Source organism: Cyclopterus lumpus, chromosome 14 (assembly GCF_009769545.1).
Source record: "Cyclopterus lumpus isolate fCycLum1 chromosome 14, fCycLum1.pri, whole genome shotgun sequence".
Classification (NCBI taxonomy): Eukaryota; Metazoa; Chordata; class Actinopteri; order Perciformes; family Cyclopteridae; genus Cyclopterus; species Cyclopterus lumpus.
Genome location: NC_046979.1, coordinates 10,262,621 through 10,279,560, shown reverse-complemented (window position 1 = coordinate 10,279,560; position 16,940 = coordinate 10,262,621). Strand labels below are relative to the sequence as shown.

The 16,940-nt window shown below is 37.9% G+C and overlaps 1 protein-coding gene across 1 annotated transcript in view; it reads right to left on the bottom strand.

Moving 5' to 3' along the window:
- Window positions 1-16,940, bottom strand: part of nrxn2a (neurexin 2a) — an 82,684-nt gene that overhangs the window by 8,907 nt on the left and 56,837 nt on the right. Inside the window, exons 16-17 of the mRNA XM_034549991.1 lie at window positions 7,376-7,557; window positions 145-316 (exon numbers count right to left, since the gene is read on the bottom strand). Coding sequence (XP_034405882.1) covers window positions 145-316; window positions 7,376-7,557 — 354 coding nt within the window. The remainder of the gene's footprint in view (window positions 1-144; window positions 317-7,375; window positions 7,558-16,940) is intronic.

The following is a 16,940-nucleotide window of genomic DNA, read 5'->3' as shown; positions in this document are numbered from 1 at the left end:
TGGCAAACAGTAGATTTCACAAGTGCTCATTTAAGTATTTATGTTTCATAGGCAGACATGCAATCCTTTCTCACTAATACAAATGCTCCATGCCATCTCTGTATGTCTCATACAACCACATAGTTTGTCCCATCAGTCCATTACCTGGAGGATAACGCTCAATGACTGGATGGTTGTCCACCTGGAGAGTGGCATTGCCACCGCTGCGTGTGAAGCGCACTACATGGTACTTGCCGTCATTTACCATGACAGCAGGCTCATCGATGGTGATGTCATCTGTCCCAACATTGAAGATGACACCAATTTTTCCTTGGTCCTGCAGGTAAAAAACAAAGGAAGGAAGGTGACACATTTAACAAATATTTCACATCATATTACTGCTGAATATAACGTTTACGTCTACTCCAGGTTTGTCGAGCCTGAAACCTTGTTTAAGGGGCAAAAGCCTATCTCTTGTGACACGGACACTATGTTGAGTTCTTTCTTTACGGTTCAGCATCACTCTCCCTCAGCAGGCGACTCAGGTTTCCTGATGTGGATCCCTCTTGACAGAATCCTTCTGCTTCCCTTTTGGTCGACCAACTCCCTGTCAGCCTCTCCCTGCTCCTGCCAACCTCCCTCAAAGATCAAAGATGCTTCTCAAACCCCCCATTGGGTGGCACTGATAAGAAACATTGGAAACAAACTGTGTGGGTTCTCTGGGCCTCTCTAGCCTTTGTAGGTTTGCTGCCTTGCGGTCTCTCTAAATGCAACACAAGGTTAAAGTACTAATGTGTGGAGACATTGTGAGAAACAGCAAATAGATCTGCAGGAATACACTGAAGAGCACAACATTGCACTATAACTCTGCTGACTATGAACTGTTGGAATGCAATAACCTTTGTAACTATGATGACAATATAAATAGCATAACAATCCTACAAAGTAGAATACAGTGTGACACAGAACACATTCTGTCAGCCTGAAGGTGAGGTATAACAGTAAAGGTGGACAAACCAAGTCACATTGTAATTCATTGTGGTCATGGAGTGCCTGTACAATATGCCTCAAATGCACAATAGCATATTGTGCACATAGTTAAAAGTAAAAACTGCATTACTGTTACACAATGCTAATAATAAGTGACCTTCAGGCTGTGTAGCTACCCTCATTCATTCAGCTGGGTAGTATCAAGGGCCAAGAGTCTGCAGGTTTTTAGTTAAACCTCTCCTTCAGCAGCTGGTTGCACTATTTCACACCTTCAGCCAGAGAGACGAAAGGGGAGCAAACAGTGAAATTGGCTGGTATAGTGTTTTATTGAAATGTAATCCTGCACACGGCTGGTCCCGCATGGCACACGATGTACACAATATTTACTAGCCCTATAGACATAAATATCTCCCACAGTTACATTTGGATTCCCTATTTTCAGAACCGACTTCCACAGCACATATTTAAGTTTAGTTGAGTGTATTTGAGAGGGAAGGGGACAAGGCAAATGAATAAACAAACATAAATATATATATAAAGCTAAAAGAGAGGAGACAATTACCAGGCTGACCATGTCAGTTTTCCTTATAGAGCCTCTTGGGACACGGTTAGTAGAGATTCTCCTCTTGGCTACAAGTGGCGGTGCAGCAAAGCCATGGACAAGTTTGTATTCCAAGCACAAGTTTGCATTCTTTATCAGGTCATCCAAACGTAAAATCTGATAATATTTTTTTTTTTAATTGGGCAGCAATTGAAGTGCCTTGATTTTTTATCCAGCGCTCTGAGTAGTAGTTTGTTTAGTGATTTGAGTTGTTTCAGCGTACTTTGCCTGTTGTTAACCATTGTCCATATGAGTGAAAATCATGTGTGTCAAATCTGTGTTGCCTCTGGAGACATGTGATTTCTAATGAATCGGAAATCAGCAAAAGATTTTTTAATATGTGACTTGAAGGAGAGGTTAGAGTTAATTAACACACTATACACAAGATATTTGAATTCACTCACAACCTGGTACCCTCACATGCTATGAGTATGTGAGGGTGCCAGTAGGAACAATGGTTTCAGGGATTGTTCACATGCTCTCCTAGTTTTAATATTGTATTACTGACTGAAAGACCAGAAATTAAAATATGTCGATAGAAATACTTCTTTTCTTGCCTTGATGGTGGCTGCTATTGTGGAACATAAAACCTGTCTCAGAGGTTTGATACTTCTAGAAACCTTTTGTATTGGAAATAATTATTCCGACACAGTTGGTATTGAGGTGTGAACTGTCCTCATACACCTTTAAGGTTCCATTAATAATATAATTTTAAGCTTAAGAAATCAACTTTCAACTTAATTCATATAGCGGACCTCTGTCTCCAAACATAGCCATCATATTGAAGGTCAGGAACAGGTTGATGGCTCTTTGGATTGTCTTTCTGTATTTTGCAATCACTTGAGATCAAGAACGTTGTTACGAACCCAGGAGGAGGCAATGTGTGACTAAGTTATGGCACGTGAAGTACAGCTGGATAATCAAATTCAAGTCAAAAAGAAGTTAAAACCCCTTCATGACAAATGTCTACCCACTCACAGTTGCTCACAATGTTATGGGCTAGTGGGAACCAGCTGTCACATTATATTATACAAATGTATGTTGAGAAACCCTGTTTTATATACGTATTATTTATACACCTTTAATTGTCTGTAAGAAATCTCTCTTGCGTTCCTTGCTTACTCATAGTCTGCCCATTACTTAGTTTATGCTTTAATCACGCTTCCCAAGAAGCAAACCGATGACTATTCGTTAGGAAACTACACGGTAGTGCAGTTTCAGGTCAAATTCAGCCCATGTCCTCTGGACAACAATTTACGTCTCCAGGGCCAGAACACTCTTCAACAAAAGAGTTACTTCGATTCTGCTTACTCGGTCTTCCTGCATGATTACAAAACAGTCCCAAAGCACCTTTTGAAAGCTGGCAAAGCAACACTGCTGCAGCCCAGCGCCAGTAAACAAAAGCTTGGCCTTTCCAAGTCACTTTTTTCTTAATGCCCATGTGTTTGGGTTTAAAGCTAGTCAGGCATATCCTCATGAAAAGCCACGCAATCATAGTTGCTTTGACATCAGCTCTGATGGAGAAAGCATTTCCTTGGAGAACATCCTGTTTCCAATCTAACTTTCAGTGCGGGATCTTAATTCTCATCACAGCTACAGCCTCCTCTTTCATATTGGAAGGAAAAGACTGATTATCCAAAGGATACATTATTATAAGGATTACATTTTGATGAGATGAAAAAGAAGACTCAAAAGCACCATGGCATTGACAATTCTTCTACGACGCGTCAGCACTGCCACCTGATGCATTCTTAAACAGAGCATAGAGTGGATAGATTTTAGCGTAATGTTCTGTCTAAGTTTGTTACCAGCCAACTATCTTTCTCTGCATTGAATACATTTACTATTATTATTATTGGATACATGACTCTTTACTGGTGCATTTTCTTCAGAAGCAGGTGGGAGGTTGCATTGATAGTGTTGGGAATTCCTCATCACATATGATAAAGTACCTCTTCATTTGTTATCTGTGTTTATCACACCTGGTTTTATTATTCTTAACTATTGTCGTCTTGTATATTTAAGCTATGCGTGTGTGTTTCTATGACCTATGTTCTATGGGTTCATGTATTGTATGATGCAGCGACTTGGAGCCCAAGACCAATTTCCTTGTGGAGCAATAAGGTTTATCTTATATTATCTGATCATACTCAGCATAACACAACATAAAATGAACCGAGTGAATAAAAAACAATTGTTGAGTGCTTTTTTAAACCTTATCAAGAAACAAGCTACTATTCTTTTTTTTTATAAAGCAGATTACGGGATGGAAATGACAGATTGTGATTAATAAAAATAAAAAAAATTCAAACTGCTCTATGCACAAAAATGTGAGCTGTTTTCTAATTCCGTTTCACATTTCCCGAATGATCAAAGGCACATATTTTCTCTGAAATTAGTTCTATATGAAAATATCTAGTTATTATTATTAATATAAAATGTATTACAGCTGTGGGAAAAACTCTGATTGCAATCACAAAATGAATATTACTTTATAGTTATAATAACCACAGCACGCATTCTTGTACCTAACTTATCTATCATGAATTTGAAATGAGGAATCCATATGCCTGTGGAGCACATACGGCAGGTGGAGGTCTGCCTTTGAAAGGACTCTCCTAAAATAAACCCGGCAGCACATCGGGGACCATTAAGGCTGAGTCCTTACCGCAGCCGGGGTTCAAGTACAGCCCAGGGCCCTTTGCTGCATGGCATCCTCTCCCCCTGCCTTTTCTGTCTGTCTCTCTCACTCTCTAATAAAGCGGAAATGACAAAACCAACCTACTATAATCAATGTGGACCTCACCAGCTTACTGAAAAACTTCATCAACTGTTCCACTGAAGTTTGAAGCTCTGCTGTGTAACATTGCATCTTCTAATTGTCAACATTTTGCACAATTAAATGAAACAGTTTTTGTCTCTGACTCTTTAAAAACCTTAATGGTATCTCTGTTGAATATCGTTGGTTTCTTTAGTACAGAGTAGTTGGTCTTTGAAGCTCGGGTATGAACCATCCACAAATTCATAGTTTCAATTAATCATGTGACCATTTTAATACAGCAATCTTCTATACAAATATGCAATGTTTATTCTTGTTGCTGTTTCAGTGAAGACCTATAAACACTGACAAACAAATGGGATTTGCAGCTGTAAAAATCTTTTTAAAATGATCTTCCTAGTAGGTAGATTAATTTGCCGTTTTATAGCTCTAATGATCAAATAGAGCATCTATTAAATACAACGAAAGATCTCTTTTCATTACAAGGCACCGACATTTATTATGACTCCCACATTCATTATGACTTAAGGGTAACTTGTTAAGGAATAGTTTTGACCCATTTATAACATGATTCACCGTGTTTAAAGACGTTCCTCTGTGATTTCTTTCCTATTATTGTAGTTTTGAATGGAAGGCTAGATATCCCAGGAAGATTGTAAGAGGTTAATTTTTTTCCAAGCCACTTCATATTAAAGCTCCAAATCCATGAAGCACATACAAATCATATTTTCAACTTTCCGAGTGTTATTTTGATCAGTGTAGCCTCCTGCATCTTTCTGTCTTCTACTTGGGGAACACACATACTGCTGCAGCCCAGGTTCACTTCACTAATCCAACCCTTCACTTCCAGCCTGGGCCCTTTCCTGCATGTCATCCCCTCTCTCTCTCCCCTGCCTTTCGTGTTTCTGTTCAAGCTATCACTATCAAATAAAAAGCAGAAATGCTGAAAAAAATCATTAAAAAAATACACAATATACATAAATATATGACAACTTGGGTATTTACAAAACAGGACAATGCAATTTTATGAAGCTTAGTTAGAGAAACCAACAAAGGCAAACTCAACACCCTCTGAACTCTTTCGTTCCCGTCCTCTGAGCAGTAATAAGGTGTCAAAGTAAGCAATATGGAGCTATATCGCAAGTTCAGACAGGAAGACCGCCATTTATTCCTCATATGTCTGCCAATCATTTCTCACACATGCTCACTCATTGTTTACTTGCTGTCATTGTTCTGCACTGTCAATCATGACACCAGCTGCGCAGATCAGCTGATCCCCTCTATCCAATAAGCACATGGAAACGATGACATGGTTAGCCAATCACCTTGCTGCTGTCTCGTTTAAATGTGACTGTCTCTCTGCCTTCAGTTCATTCATGCTGCTGTTACGCACCCCTCCACCTCCCCATCTCCGCCCAGTCTTCACGAATCCATCAGCTTCATAAACTCATCATTCTATCAGCTCATCAGCACCAGGTCTGGACTCCATGGGGGGATCTATCTCGTTGCTGATCGGGGCAGTCGGCCCTCAATTTCAAATCTCAACGTAGAGTCCAAGCGCCAAAGACTCTGAGACTTCATTAAATTCGTTACGAAGTATGTCTCAGCTTCTATTTTCTTTTAGGATATTATTGTCCATATCATAATACCTTAGCTTCCCTCCTTTGAAGGCCACACGGTGGCCACAAGGAACTGAATATAAGTTAGTATCAATATATGTATTGGATTGGACTGGAAGACTATAAATGACAAGTGTGGCGTCACCTTTGATTCATTAAAATTACACATTGCACATTTGAATAACAATCTGAACCCTCACAACGACAGCAACTCGTAAAAATAATGAGGGGAATGATTACGAGTTTTTCTTTTACATTTTACATTTTTCTTTTAGTTTTTTTAATCTACATTTGTGATTTTATGAAGCTTTCTTTGGGCAGTTACAACTATGTAACTGTGCTTTGACAACAGGTGTGATTTTAATTATTACACCACACGCAGACATTTGACAGATCTCCCCTCTGGTCTTCATCTTGGCACATCTGTCCTGTGGCTACATGCTAAAAAGGCTGATTTCCCTCTGGGAAAAGACACAGTTGCTGGCAGCAGCTGCTGCTGAGTCAATTGGCTCTGCATAAAGACACATGTATAACACCAGAAAAACATCTCTTGGTCTACTGACTCATGCTCTATTGTGTCTCGTATTTTGTTTTTACTTATCTTATCTTAATGTTTGGACTCCATTGATTAATGGATGCCATCAGAATCAGACAAGCTGTGACAAATAAGTCACAGTCTCACATTCTCGCCTATATTAGAATATATTGCATGTTCAAGAATTTTTTTTAAATTTAAAAACAGACCACAAGAGGTTTATTTATATTAATTTATTTTTAATTTCATTAAATCAAGATTGGAGCAGCAGTACTTTTATACTTTATACCTTTTTGTGCGTGTATGACATTCAGTTGTTGGGGTCCATATTGCTACAGAGTTATCTAAATATCTAAACTGAAGTAAAGTATTTTCTTTTTGGGGATTTCCATTGTTATTCATCAGCCAAACACTGGAACCTATTGCTCATTAATGTTGCTCAGTGATTTGCTCAGGCATCATGTGGACAATGGCAGGAAATGATCTGTTTGTTATCTTGTGTTTGCAGACAGACTGGACTAGTTTCCACTGCTCCAGTTCGCTGCCCACTTCACATTGTCCTGATTTGCTGGAGATCTAAGGATTTTGTGTTGTTGTTTTTGTGTTTTTGACAATGCTTCATGTTTATCATTCCAATGTTTACCTCCACATTTTGGAAATGTATGTTTTGTGCTGATTTCCGGACTGGAAACCAGAAAAGAGAAGTGCACAACAAGAATATTATTGCTTTAAATCAAATGAATAATATATTTTATTGTGCATCTCCTTTAACAGTTATCCTTTTATCCATCAATGCAGTGTGATTTAAAGTGTGAGTTCGAGTGTTTTTGACATTTATGCTTATAGCTCCAAACTCTACTTCCAGTACTTACTATGTGCAGCTGAAGATAGTCACCGAGCCCATGGGTGCTCTCCACTCGCACCAAGATGGCGTCCTTCTGCTGAGTGCTGAAGCCCACGGCTAACCGGTCAGCTCGGGTGCTCGGTCGCTCATTGGGGGCCCAGGTGAAAGTGATGAGAGCGCCACCTTTTCCAAAGATGTACGTGGTACCAGCTGGAGAAAAAGAAAGAGAAACAAAGAGTTATTTGTTGTATATTATTTTTTGTCAAAGTATCATCCCTATTGTGCGATGAGATTTAGATTCCTCCTCTCACCACAGTGAGCCCAAGCCCCGCCCCACTGCAAAGACACCCATTCATTTATCAAAATAACGCAGGTAGGCAGAGATAAACCAGGAAGGAAGGAGGGAAAATGTATTAAGGAGATCTGCTTTACTCCTAAATCACAGTTAAGTAGGCACATTTACGAAGTATGATGAAGCTTTGCATTCACAGATGTAAACACATGACAACACTTTTATCATGATTCATCATTGCTCTCACTGTAAATACTGAGGCTGGTTATGACACTGTGGAAATCCAGAAATAGTTTTGCACTGGAATGATTTCACAGAATTTTGCAAACATCGCACATAATCCAAGATGGCACATATAGATTATATCTACAGTTTTGCACAAGTGGGGTGTTCTGATTTCACATTATCCATCATAAGGAGCACCAATACTTTCAATATTTACTAACATGAACAATGTATCATTTACTGTAATTATTGCAATTGTAATCATTCCGCTGGTCTCGTTATCTGTTTGACTTTGTCTCTTTATCAAACCTGATGCGTTAAGGACACAACACTTGTTTACATGTCTTGAACCTGTTTATTCATTGTTGTTGTTGTTGTTGTTGTTGTTGTTGTTGATACATACAGATGCATCATGCAACATCCAGCTTCATGGAATATATAATAATGTGAGCTTTTATTGTCCAATTTAATCTAAAATCTGAAAATTAATTATTAATTATTGATGTGACAGTTTTAAAACATCATTGATTTAAACATGATTAAAAATCGATCCACCTGATTATATGGCATCTAAGCAAAGCTATAGTGTCTACTTTTATTGCAAGTTATTCATCTGCACCTAATGATTTGATTATCAATATATACAGGATGTATGCATTTAAATCTGGCCACTATTTTATCAATTCCAGTTGCTTTAGAGCACTGAAGATCTTTAAATATCTTTCACACAGTATCCTGTGGAACCATAAACAAGTCAAATGAGTCCACAGTTGTAAATTACATTGAAACTTTGATTTTCCATCACACATCCCTAGATTGCCTGGTAGCTACAGTAGTAGTACTACTCATACAGTAGTGAAGAAAATAAAAGAAAAAAGAAGAACAAAAAATTACATTTATCTGCAACCTTGGTTTGATCAGAGGAAAGCTCACTATTAATGCTGACACAGATATTATTTTATTTAGTCTTGAGCTTTTTGCTGTCACCAAATTGTTTCAAAGACGGGCCGAGTTTCTTTGTGTATTTTATCACATAAAAAAATATTTTTAATCTCTCTGCACCCATGCTTTATAAACAGCATTACACAGTACTGGAGTCATGTCTGATACATTTATGCGCTCAATAAAATCATCTTCACCGTAGTTGTTGGCTGACCTACTTTTGATTGCATCATGGAGCTTAAATGAGACCTTTTGCTTTTATTTCTTCTTGTTCAATAAATCCATGAGTGGTCATTCAAGTCCAGGTACAATTTACAACCACACTCTGAGAAATCATAGTGATCAGACATCAAGATGGGATCGATAACAGTTTGACTTAATTTACCTACTCGAGTGGGCTCTTAAATAAGTTGTTGCCAGACCGGAGCATGACAAAAACTTTTAAAGTTCAGATTCCGATCAGGTTTGTCTCCTTGAGATGAATGAAGCAGGTTGGTGTTAATCCTTCATTTACAAGTCCTGCTGTTATTGCAGAGATCCCTGATAAAATCCATTCATTCGCTGATCAGCTTGTAAATCAGACTTTTTACGATGCGAAGCGTCAACTCAGATTGCCCATTAAATATGAACTACATTCTTTCATTTGTGTGAGAGCAGAAAAATCAAAGCTATAATCCATTTTGTACAGTCGATGCCAAGTCGGCTTTCTCAGTGTCAATGTTCTTTTTCGAGTAGTTTGGACTGCAGGTGTGACAGACTGAGAGAGACATGAATACATTACGGCGCAATGGATGTGTGGTTATTACGTTACAGAAGAAACAATGATTACCTTTAATAGTACACCTCAAATACATGTTATTCAGGGTTTGTTTTAAGACCTGTAACCCAAACATTGTTTTTAAAAAATAGTTGTTTTTTTAGCAACTGAATCTCTTAAGTGAACCACAGAAAAACACTTCTCAATTGCCACTCAATTTCAAGCGTGTACACAGACGTGAGCACTCCTCTGCTCAGTATCACGGGCCCTCACCACAAAGGCTTCTTAATGACGGGATCTAACTGCTGACTGGATGCCTTCTTAACATTGAACACTATTCCACTTACTGACTTTGACTTTAATTAAGTGGGCAGCATTTGTTTCAAACACAATTATTTCTTACTCACTTCTCTTAATTCATATCTGGGATTTGAAGTCAAATGTGAGTCGGTGACATTGCGGTAGTTACATCAAGGAGTCTCAATAAGTGGTTTTATTGATTTCCTACTTTCAGTGGATGCTATCTGCATCTGGCCTCTTAGTCTGCCCTCATTTTGGCTCAATTAAATAATGTTCTTTCAGTTTGAGAGAGTACAGACAACTTAGCATTATGTGAGCCCATGAACAATATAATCAAACTGCCCTGCATCAAATATTACTTGAGCTGATAATGTTTGTTGTAGCTGCAAAATGGCACTGCACCGCAAACTCTCAACAACAACAGCAATCTGAATATTGCATTCAATCGTACCAGACACCCTTCAAGAGTTCTACCTTTGTTTGTTCTTGTGAAAGCAAACAAAAAGGCAGTAATGATGTGGTCAATCACCTTTTTCTGAAACCCAATTTCACATTAGGTCTCATTTTAAATTTCACTGCAATATAGCCTTTAACACCAATTTAAAGGATACTCAGGAGACTCAAATCTTGTGAACCTTTTGTACCCAATTTCAGTTGCTTCAAACCCGGCGTTGATACATCATTACACACCTCACATTCGGCAATGCGGTGATTAAAAATGGAACTATTAGAAAAACGGGATCATTTTGATTAACGTTGACAAGCAGCTTACAAAGAACAGCACACATGAATTTAATGTGAAATGGTGTTAAAAGTATTCAACCAATTTACATGTGACCAAATTAGACACAATGTTCAGATATGGCACGTGTGAAATGTAAGACATCTCATGTGAAAACCATCTATTTGATATGATTATTACATTTGGGTTTATTTAATTACATTGACGGTGGCGAACATGAGGCGTTCATTTTCGATTGATTTTCAGGGACTTCTGTGTTTCTAAGTATCAAGTCAGATATATTGGAGCTTTCAGAAAGTATCTGTCAGACAAGTCGGACATTACAGTAACTCTGATATAACATGAACGTGGCAAAAATAAAAATAAATAAGCTCCATGTGTTTTTCACATGAACTAAGAATTGTGTGCATTCTTTATTGTAACCTGTTGGTAACTCAGAAAATGATTTGTTCCAATGTATAGAAAAAGGTTTTCCCTTGACTAAGGAAAAAGCCTGTGACAAACAGCCTGTGACAAACAGCCTGTGACAAACAGCTAATGAACATGGGAACTGGGGTGTTTTGTGCAGTGCTGTGGGAACATGAGCAAAGACAAAGTCAGCGGGTGAATAGGAGGAAACACGCACCCTTGTAATTGGCATCATGAGTTATGGAATACAAATGCACCTGCAGGAAGCGTCCGTCTATAGACAGCAGAAACTCCTGCATTAGTCATGACGTTAAAGCATTTCATTACTTTCTGCCTCCCTCTTCTGACTCCTGCTATCTTGTCTCTTCTCTCATTGGCAGAACTGCATCAAATACAGCAGGCAGTAAATATGTCTTGTTAAGATTGTACTATAAACATCACACTTCTCTCCCTTGAAGCAGCTCCAATCTCTTTCTGCCGACTATCTCACGGGAGCGCTCTGCTCGTCTCTCATGGCCAAACAATGCCTCTGTGCTCGCATAATAGGGCTCCTTTTGAGTTTCCGACTGCATGTGTGCTGTAAATCACATCATCATTAGTTGGGAATCCTGATAATTAATTATACTGTACACAATGTTATTTCCCGTGGCGCCTCGCATATCATTCATAGATATTATATAGGTGGTGCGAGAGCAAGCTCAAGGCAAAACATAAATTGTTAGCATATTAAAAGCCATTTCGTTGGTGCAATACATTGCATAAGTCAATAGAATCATATGCCATATAATCCATCTGCTTTTTACAGGCATTGTGATGGTGTAAATGCAGTTTAGAGATTACTATAAAGCAACCATGATTGGCTGTCGTGTCATAAAAGAGCTCTACACCACAAATGTAGCAGTATGGATTATTTGTTTGTGCCAAGATGCATACTACCCACTCAAACATCCTGTCCTTTTCATTTGTGCTCTTAGCCAGCTGAATACGCAAGAGACGAGGAAACATGCTAGTAGGACTTGCAAAATACACTGAGACGCTGGTAATAATTTAGATGTGAAAAGCCTTAACACGCCCCTTGAGCTTCTTGTCCGAGAGAATCAGACAATGCCTGTGGCATCAGTGAGAAGAGAGTATTAGCTCTTATAATATTAATGATTATGACTTTGAGAGGCTAAAAAAATAATCATGACTCACACAAATGGCAACTAGTATCAGCTGCAACATCATAACATAAAGCAGTGGAATAAACAATTGTTAAGTAGGCTGCAATTTTGAAGTATTTATAGTTTATCATTTAAATTATATGCTACTTTATATTATGTATTACTTTATACTTCTACTTTACACAACAATTAGATTGCAGATTCAGATTATTAAAACAAATATAATCAACCACACAATTCTGATGTATTATATTATATTGAAATACCCAACAAAGTAATTAAATTGAACTCCTCCATTACAAGCTGCAACATTAAAGTTATAAACACATACATTAATCAATAATTATAATACATTAATATAATGTATCATACTCTATTATGATACATAACTTTGACCTTTGGTTAAGTATATGTTGATGCTAATACTTTTGCACTTTTACTGAAGTAATACTTTGAATGCAGGAATGCTTTGCTTGTATCAGAGTATTTTACACTGTAGTATTACTACTTCTACTTAAAGGAACAGTGTGTAGCATTATGGTTGTTTATGGACAAGGCTTTTCACAGTCAACAACATTTCTGCAACATGGCCTCCGTAGGGCAACATGACGAAGGTGTTGTATGTGTGTGTATGCTGTGGAGGCATTAGACAAAGACAGTCCAACAAAGGCACATGATTGAGAAAACAAAACTGATGGATTAAGAACATGAACTCACATAAAAATCTAAATTGTGAGCAGTTTTGCCGCAATGGAGAGTTATGGAGAGATATTAAGTTTGAATTTGTCGTCTGACTTATGGCCGCTGAGGCCCACTTCTTCGATGGTCTATTAAATACAGCTCAGTTAAATTATGAAAATGAATGGTGCAGTCTAACGCCCGACAGAAAGGATATACGGTCTTCAAGTTAAAATATCATGCTCAAGCTACAGCAAACACAGAGTTTAGGACTCAAATCAATTGAATTTGATCAATTAAAAGCCACCCTGAAAAACGTGTGAATCCTAAATAACCACAGATGCAGATGTCTACTGCATTGTGCCTGACTGGCTCTGCTCCGATCAGCAAGATGTATCCAGTCAGTTCTCAAATTGAACGTCTGCAGCTCGGAGCGCATCAAACGACCCTCTTCTTCAATAATAATGTTCAGGCCTTTTCCCACTCAACCTTCAGATGATTTGGGTCATGGTGAAATTGAACTCAAATGCAATACTGAAATACAGGATTCATGCTTCTCTTTTTGCAACAGTGACAGCGACATTTAGCTTAAATGCACCCACACAGCTTTTATGGCCAGAAAACTCACTGCAGCTCCTCAGATTTATGTCAATTTTTTAAAACAATGAATCATCTGAGCTAACGGGAACGTGAATCATCTGAGCTACTGTAGAAACATTGTGGTGCAACAAGACAGACTTGAATGAAAATATAAACGGATATTATGGTCTCCATAAAAAACACAACTATTCTTAGTTTCAGGGTATTATACACAAATGAAAATAGTTATGGATCTTTAATATTCAATACCTGCGAATATATCTTACGAAATGCCAAACATTAAAAGTACATTTAAATATATTTTAAAGATTTTCATCAAATCAAACCCTCTTTTTGAAAATATTCAGGATTGTATTTTATATTGTGTGATTATAATTGCACTCTGTAATCCAGCGTCATTTTCTCTCATTGATATCAGCCTAAACATTTACCACTCCCTTAGTGCTAGAGCTGTATTAAATGGGAACTCCAAAGATGTTGCATTTCAAGGTCTGTTTCCAGGTCTTGGAAAGTCTTACCATACATGTACAGCACGTTTTATAATGGCCTTTGTGGCTCCTGAGGGAGCTTTGGTAAATTTGATAAAGTAAATGTTAGTTGGGGCTTAAGACAACACATTTGAAAAGGAAAAAAGAGGGTTGTCGACTTATAAGTGAGAGTACATGTGTAGCCTGCTCATTACTGCTTGACGCTAACGGTTCGCGGCTACATTAGCAGCTACTAGAACAACACACCTAATCCCTGACCAATTGTTGGTGATCGAGTTGCGTTGTGAGTAATGCAGGCGCCAGGTTTTGAAAAGGAAGATGAATGCACGGAAAACCATCATGAAAACCATCATGTTTCTCTGTTATAGGAGTACAGTGCTAAGATGGTGAATTCTTTTTATCATCAAATCAAAAATGCATCTAGAAAATGAAACAATGTGAGTATGTTGACTGGTCTGTAAACAGAAACACCCTTTGTCCTTCAATACTTTCGATACTTTGCTGTCGTGTTAATGTATCATTATCATGGTAACACGGGTGTCGCCAGATAAACTTAGACTGAAATCTTCATGAAATTAATTTTAATATTTACGAGAATAAGGATGATGCTTTTTTGCATCCTGACAAGGATTTTCTTGAAAACCTCAATACCCTTAAATACAAGCGACCATACTGCACAATCCTCAGACCTAAATCATGTCTTCACAATCGTTATGTGGTTTCCTAAAAATAATGGTGCAGCAGGTACAGTCGTTGTTGACGGAGCACTTCTGCTGTAATGTTTATGATCCATTTACATTCTGCTCTTGGCTCTCTTCTGTAATCAGACAGAAACATTTTCACCACGTGATGGGATCCCACAACACTTGATGAAATATAGATTGTTATAATCTTAGCAGAAGGTTCTCTGTTGCAGCCCCACTTAATGAAAGTATCTGGTGAAATGAATGCAATTTTACATAAAAGAAACAATAACCACTTACTACCTAGTGCTTTGATACATTTTCATAAAATGGGGAACAATTAGACTACCTTTCTTCCCTCAAAATAATAGAGCCAATATATATATATATATATAGACATGAAAGCAGGGGCTTACAATAAAGTATAATGGAACAGTAGGGTTACTCTCGACGTACATACTGAAAAAAAGATGACTTGAAAACCCGATTCTTTAAATAGACCACCATCAATGTCCTTTCTGTGCTGGTGTCCATGTTTTCTTCATGCAATAAACCTCAAGTCTGTACTTTACTGTTCATTGGAATATTGCTTCGAAGTGTGCATGCTTGTTGAAATGTTCCATATGGGCCGATTGAAAAGACAATGCAAGTCTCTTACAATTCTGAATCTTCTGTAGTTTTACTGAAGTAGTGTTTCTTATTGAAGTACTATCAGTGTGGTAATGATACTTTTACTTGAGTAAAGGATCAGCTCTTGCATTTCTCTTGTGTGTCGGTTTATCTTTGATCTATTACAGTAAACGCTTTCTTCTCTTCAGTTCACATTCTCCTGTTTGTTCTGCTTTGCTGCAGATCTGGAGCACAGCAGTGGTGACCTTGCTTTATGATTGCTGCTCCTTCACATGCATGCCGTTCTTTGCCTTGTCAACCTTTTTCACCCTCAACGTGTTGGCAAAAACTAAAAATGACAAGTGCAATCAACACATGTATTCGGTTACAGAACAGCAACGGAGGTGAGGATAATATATCGGCTGTTAAATTCCCAAGCAGCATCTGAACATACATACAAGCAGTGGGAGAGAATTTTTGTTCAGGTTATTTGTATTGCTTGTGTGTGCGTATGCATGACTGTACTTGTATGTGTAAGTGTATGTGTGTGCATGAAGGCCTGCCTCACTAATTTAATGTAATATGTGACCGAGAGGGAATTGTGAGACACTGGACACACATTTCTTTTCACACTTAAAGCAATGATCTAAGGATGATTTAGGGATAACATTATTTCTGTTAAATGAATATTGAATTGAAAAAAAATATCATCACTGAAAGAAGCTCACTGATTACGTTCCTCCGCTTGAAAAATCTCTATGGAAGTATTAGCTGATTTTGCCTTGCGTCAGCCAGCCAGACGGTTGTAACACCAACATGGGGGCCCTGGAGAATGAAGTGCAGCAGATTTTCACTGAGTGTGTTGAACATGCAGGTGTGATGAGGGGTCAGTTACAGAGAAATATTTCCTGCATTCCAGTTGAGAGCATACAAGGTCTTTGGCACCGAGGGTCAGCATATTGGCTAGCTCTCTTGCAGTGTAGTGATTAAGGGGTTAGGTAAAAAAAAAAACATTGCTTTGAAACATTACATTTATGAAGCATGCCCACAAGTAGAGGATGGTTACACAAATTTTTTAAAAACTCTGAATTATCTTGGCACTGCAGGGTTGGAAAATGATCTGAGGAAGACAGTAAGCACGTTAGTTACATAACATGTCTCAAGTTGGGATTTGGCTTCCCCTGATATGAGAAATACTTAATTGTTAACATTCTTAATAAAGTCATTTTAATAACTGGTTCACTCTTGTAGGGTATTTTGTTTGGCAGATAGAAACACCATTTCTTATTCATAACAACCCAGATACAATGCCCAAACTGTGTAGACAAAAATGAACTGAAAACATGCTGCAGATTTGTGTGATTAGGGTGACCTCGGATGAAGAGTTTATTAAATGGACAGTTCAGGGCAAACAGAAAGTGTAGAAAAGTGTATTTGAATTATCTTGATGTGTGTTGCTACGGTAGCAATTCTTTCATCAACATGTCAAAATAGACCTACAATCGACGTCTCAAGAAGCTGGAATGCTAACTGGGGTCCTTTTTTATCTGAATACAGATGATTTTCAGAAATATTATGAAGTCATTATTATTTTTTACATGAAGTATAGTTGTTATATGTCATAGAAGCAACACACTACAACTAGTAGATTTTGCTATATTCTCATGCACCAATAGCCACTGAGCCAAGTGTATTGTACTTGGAGT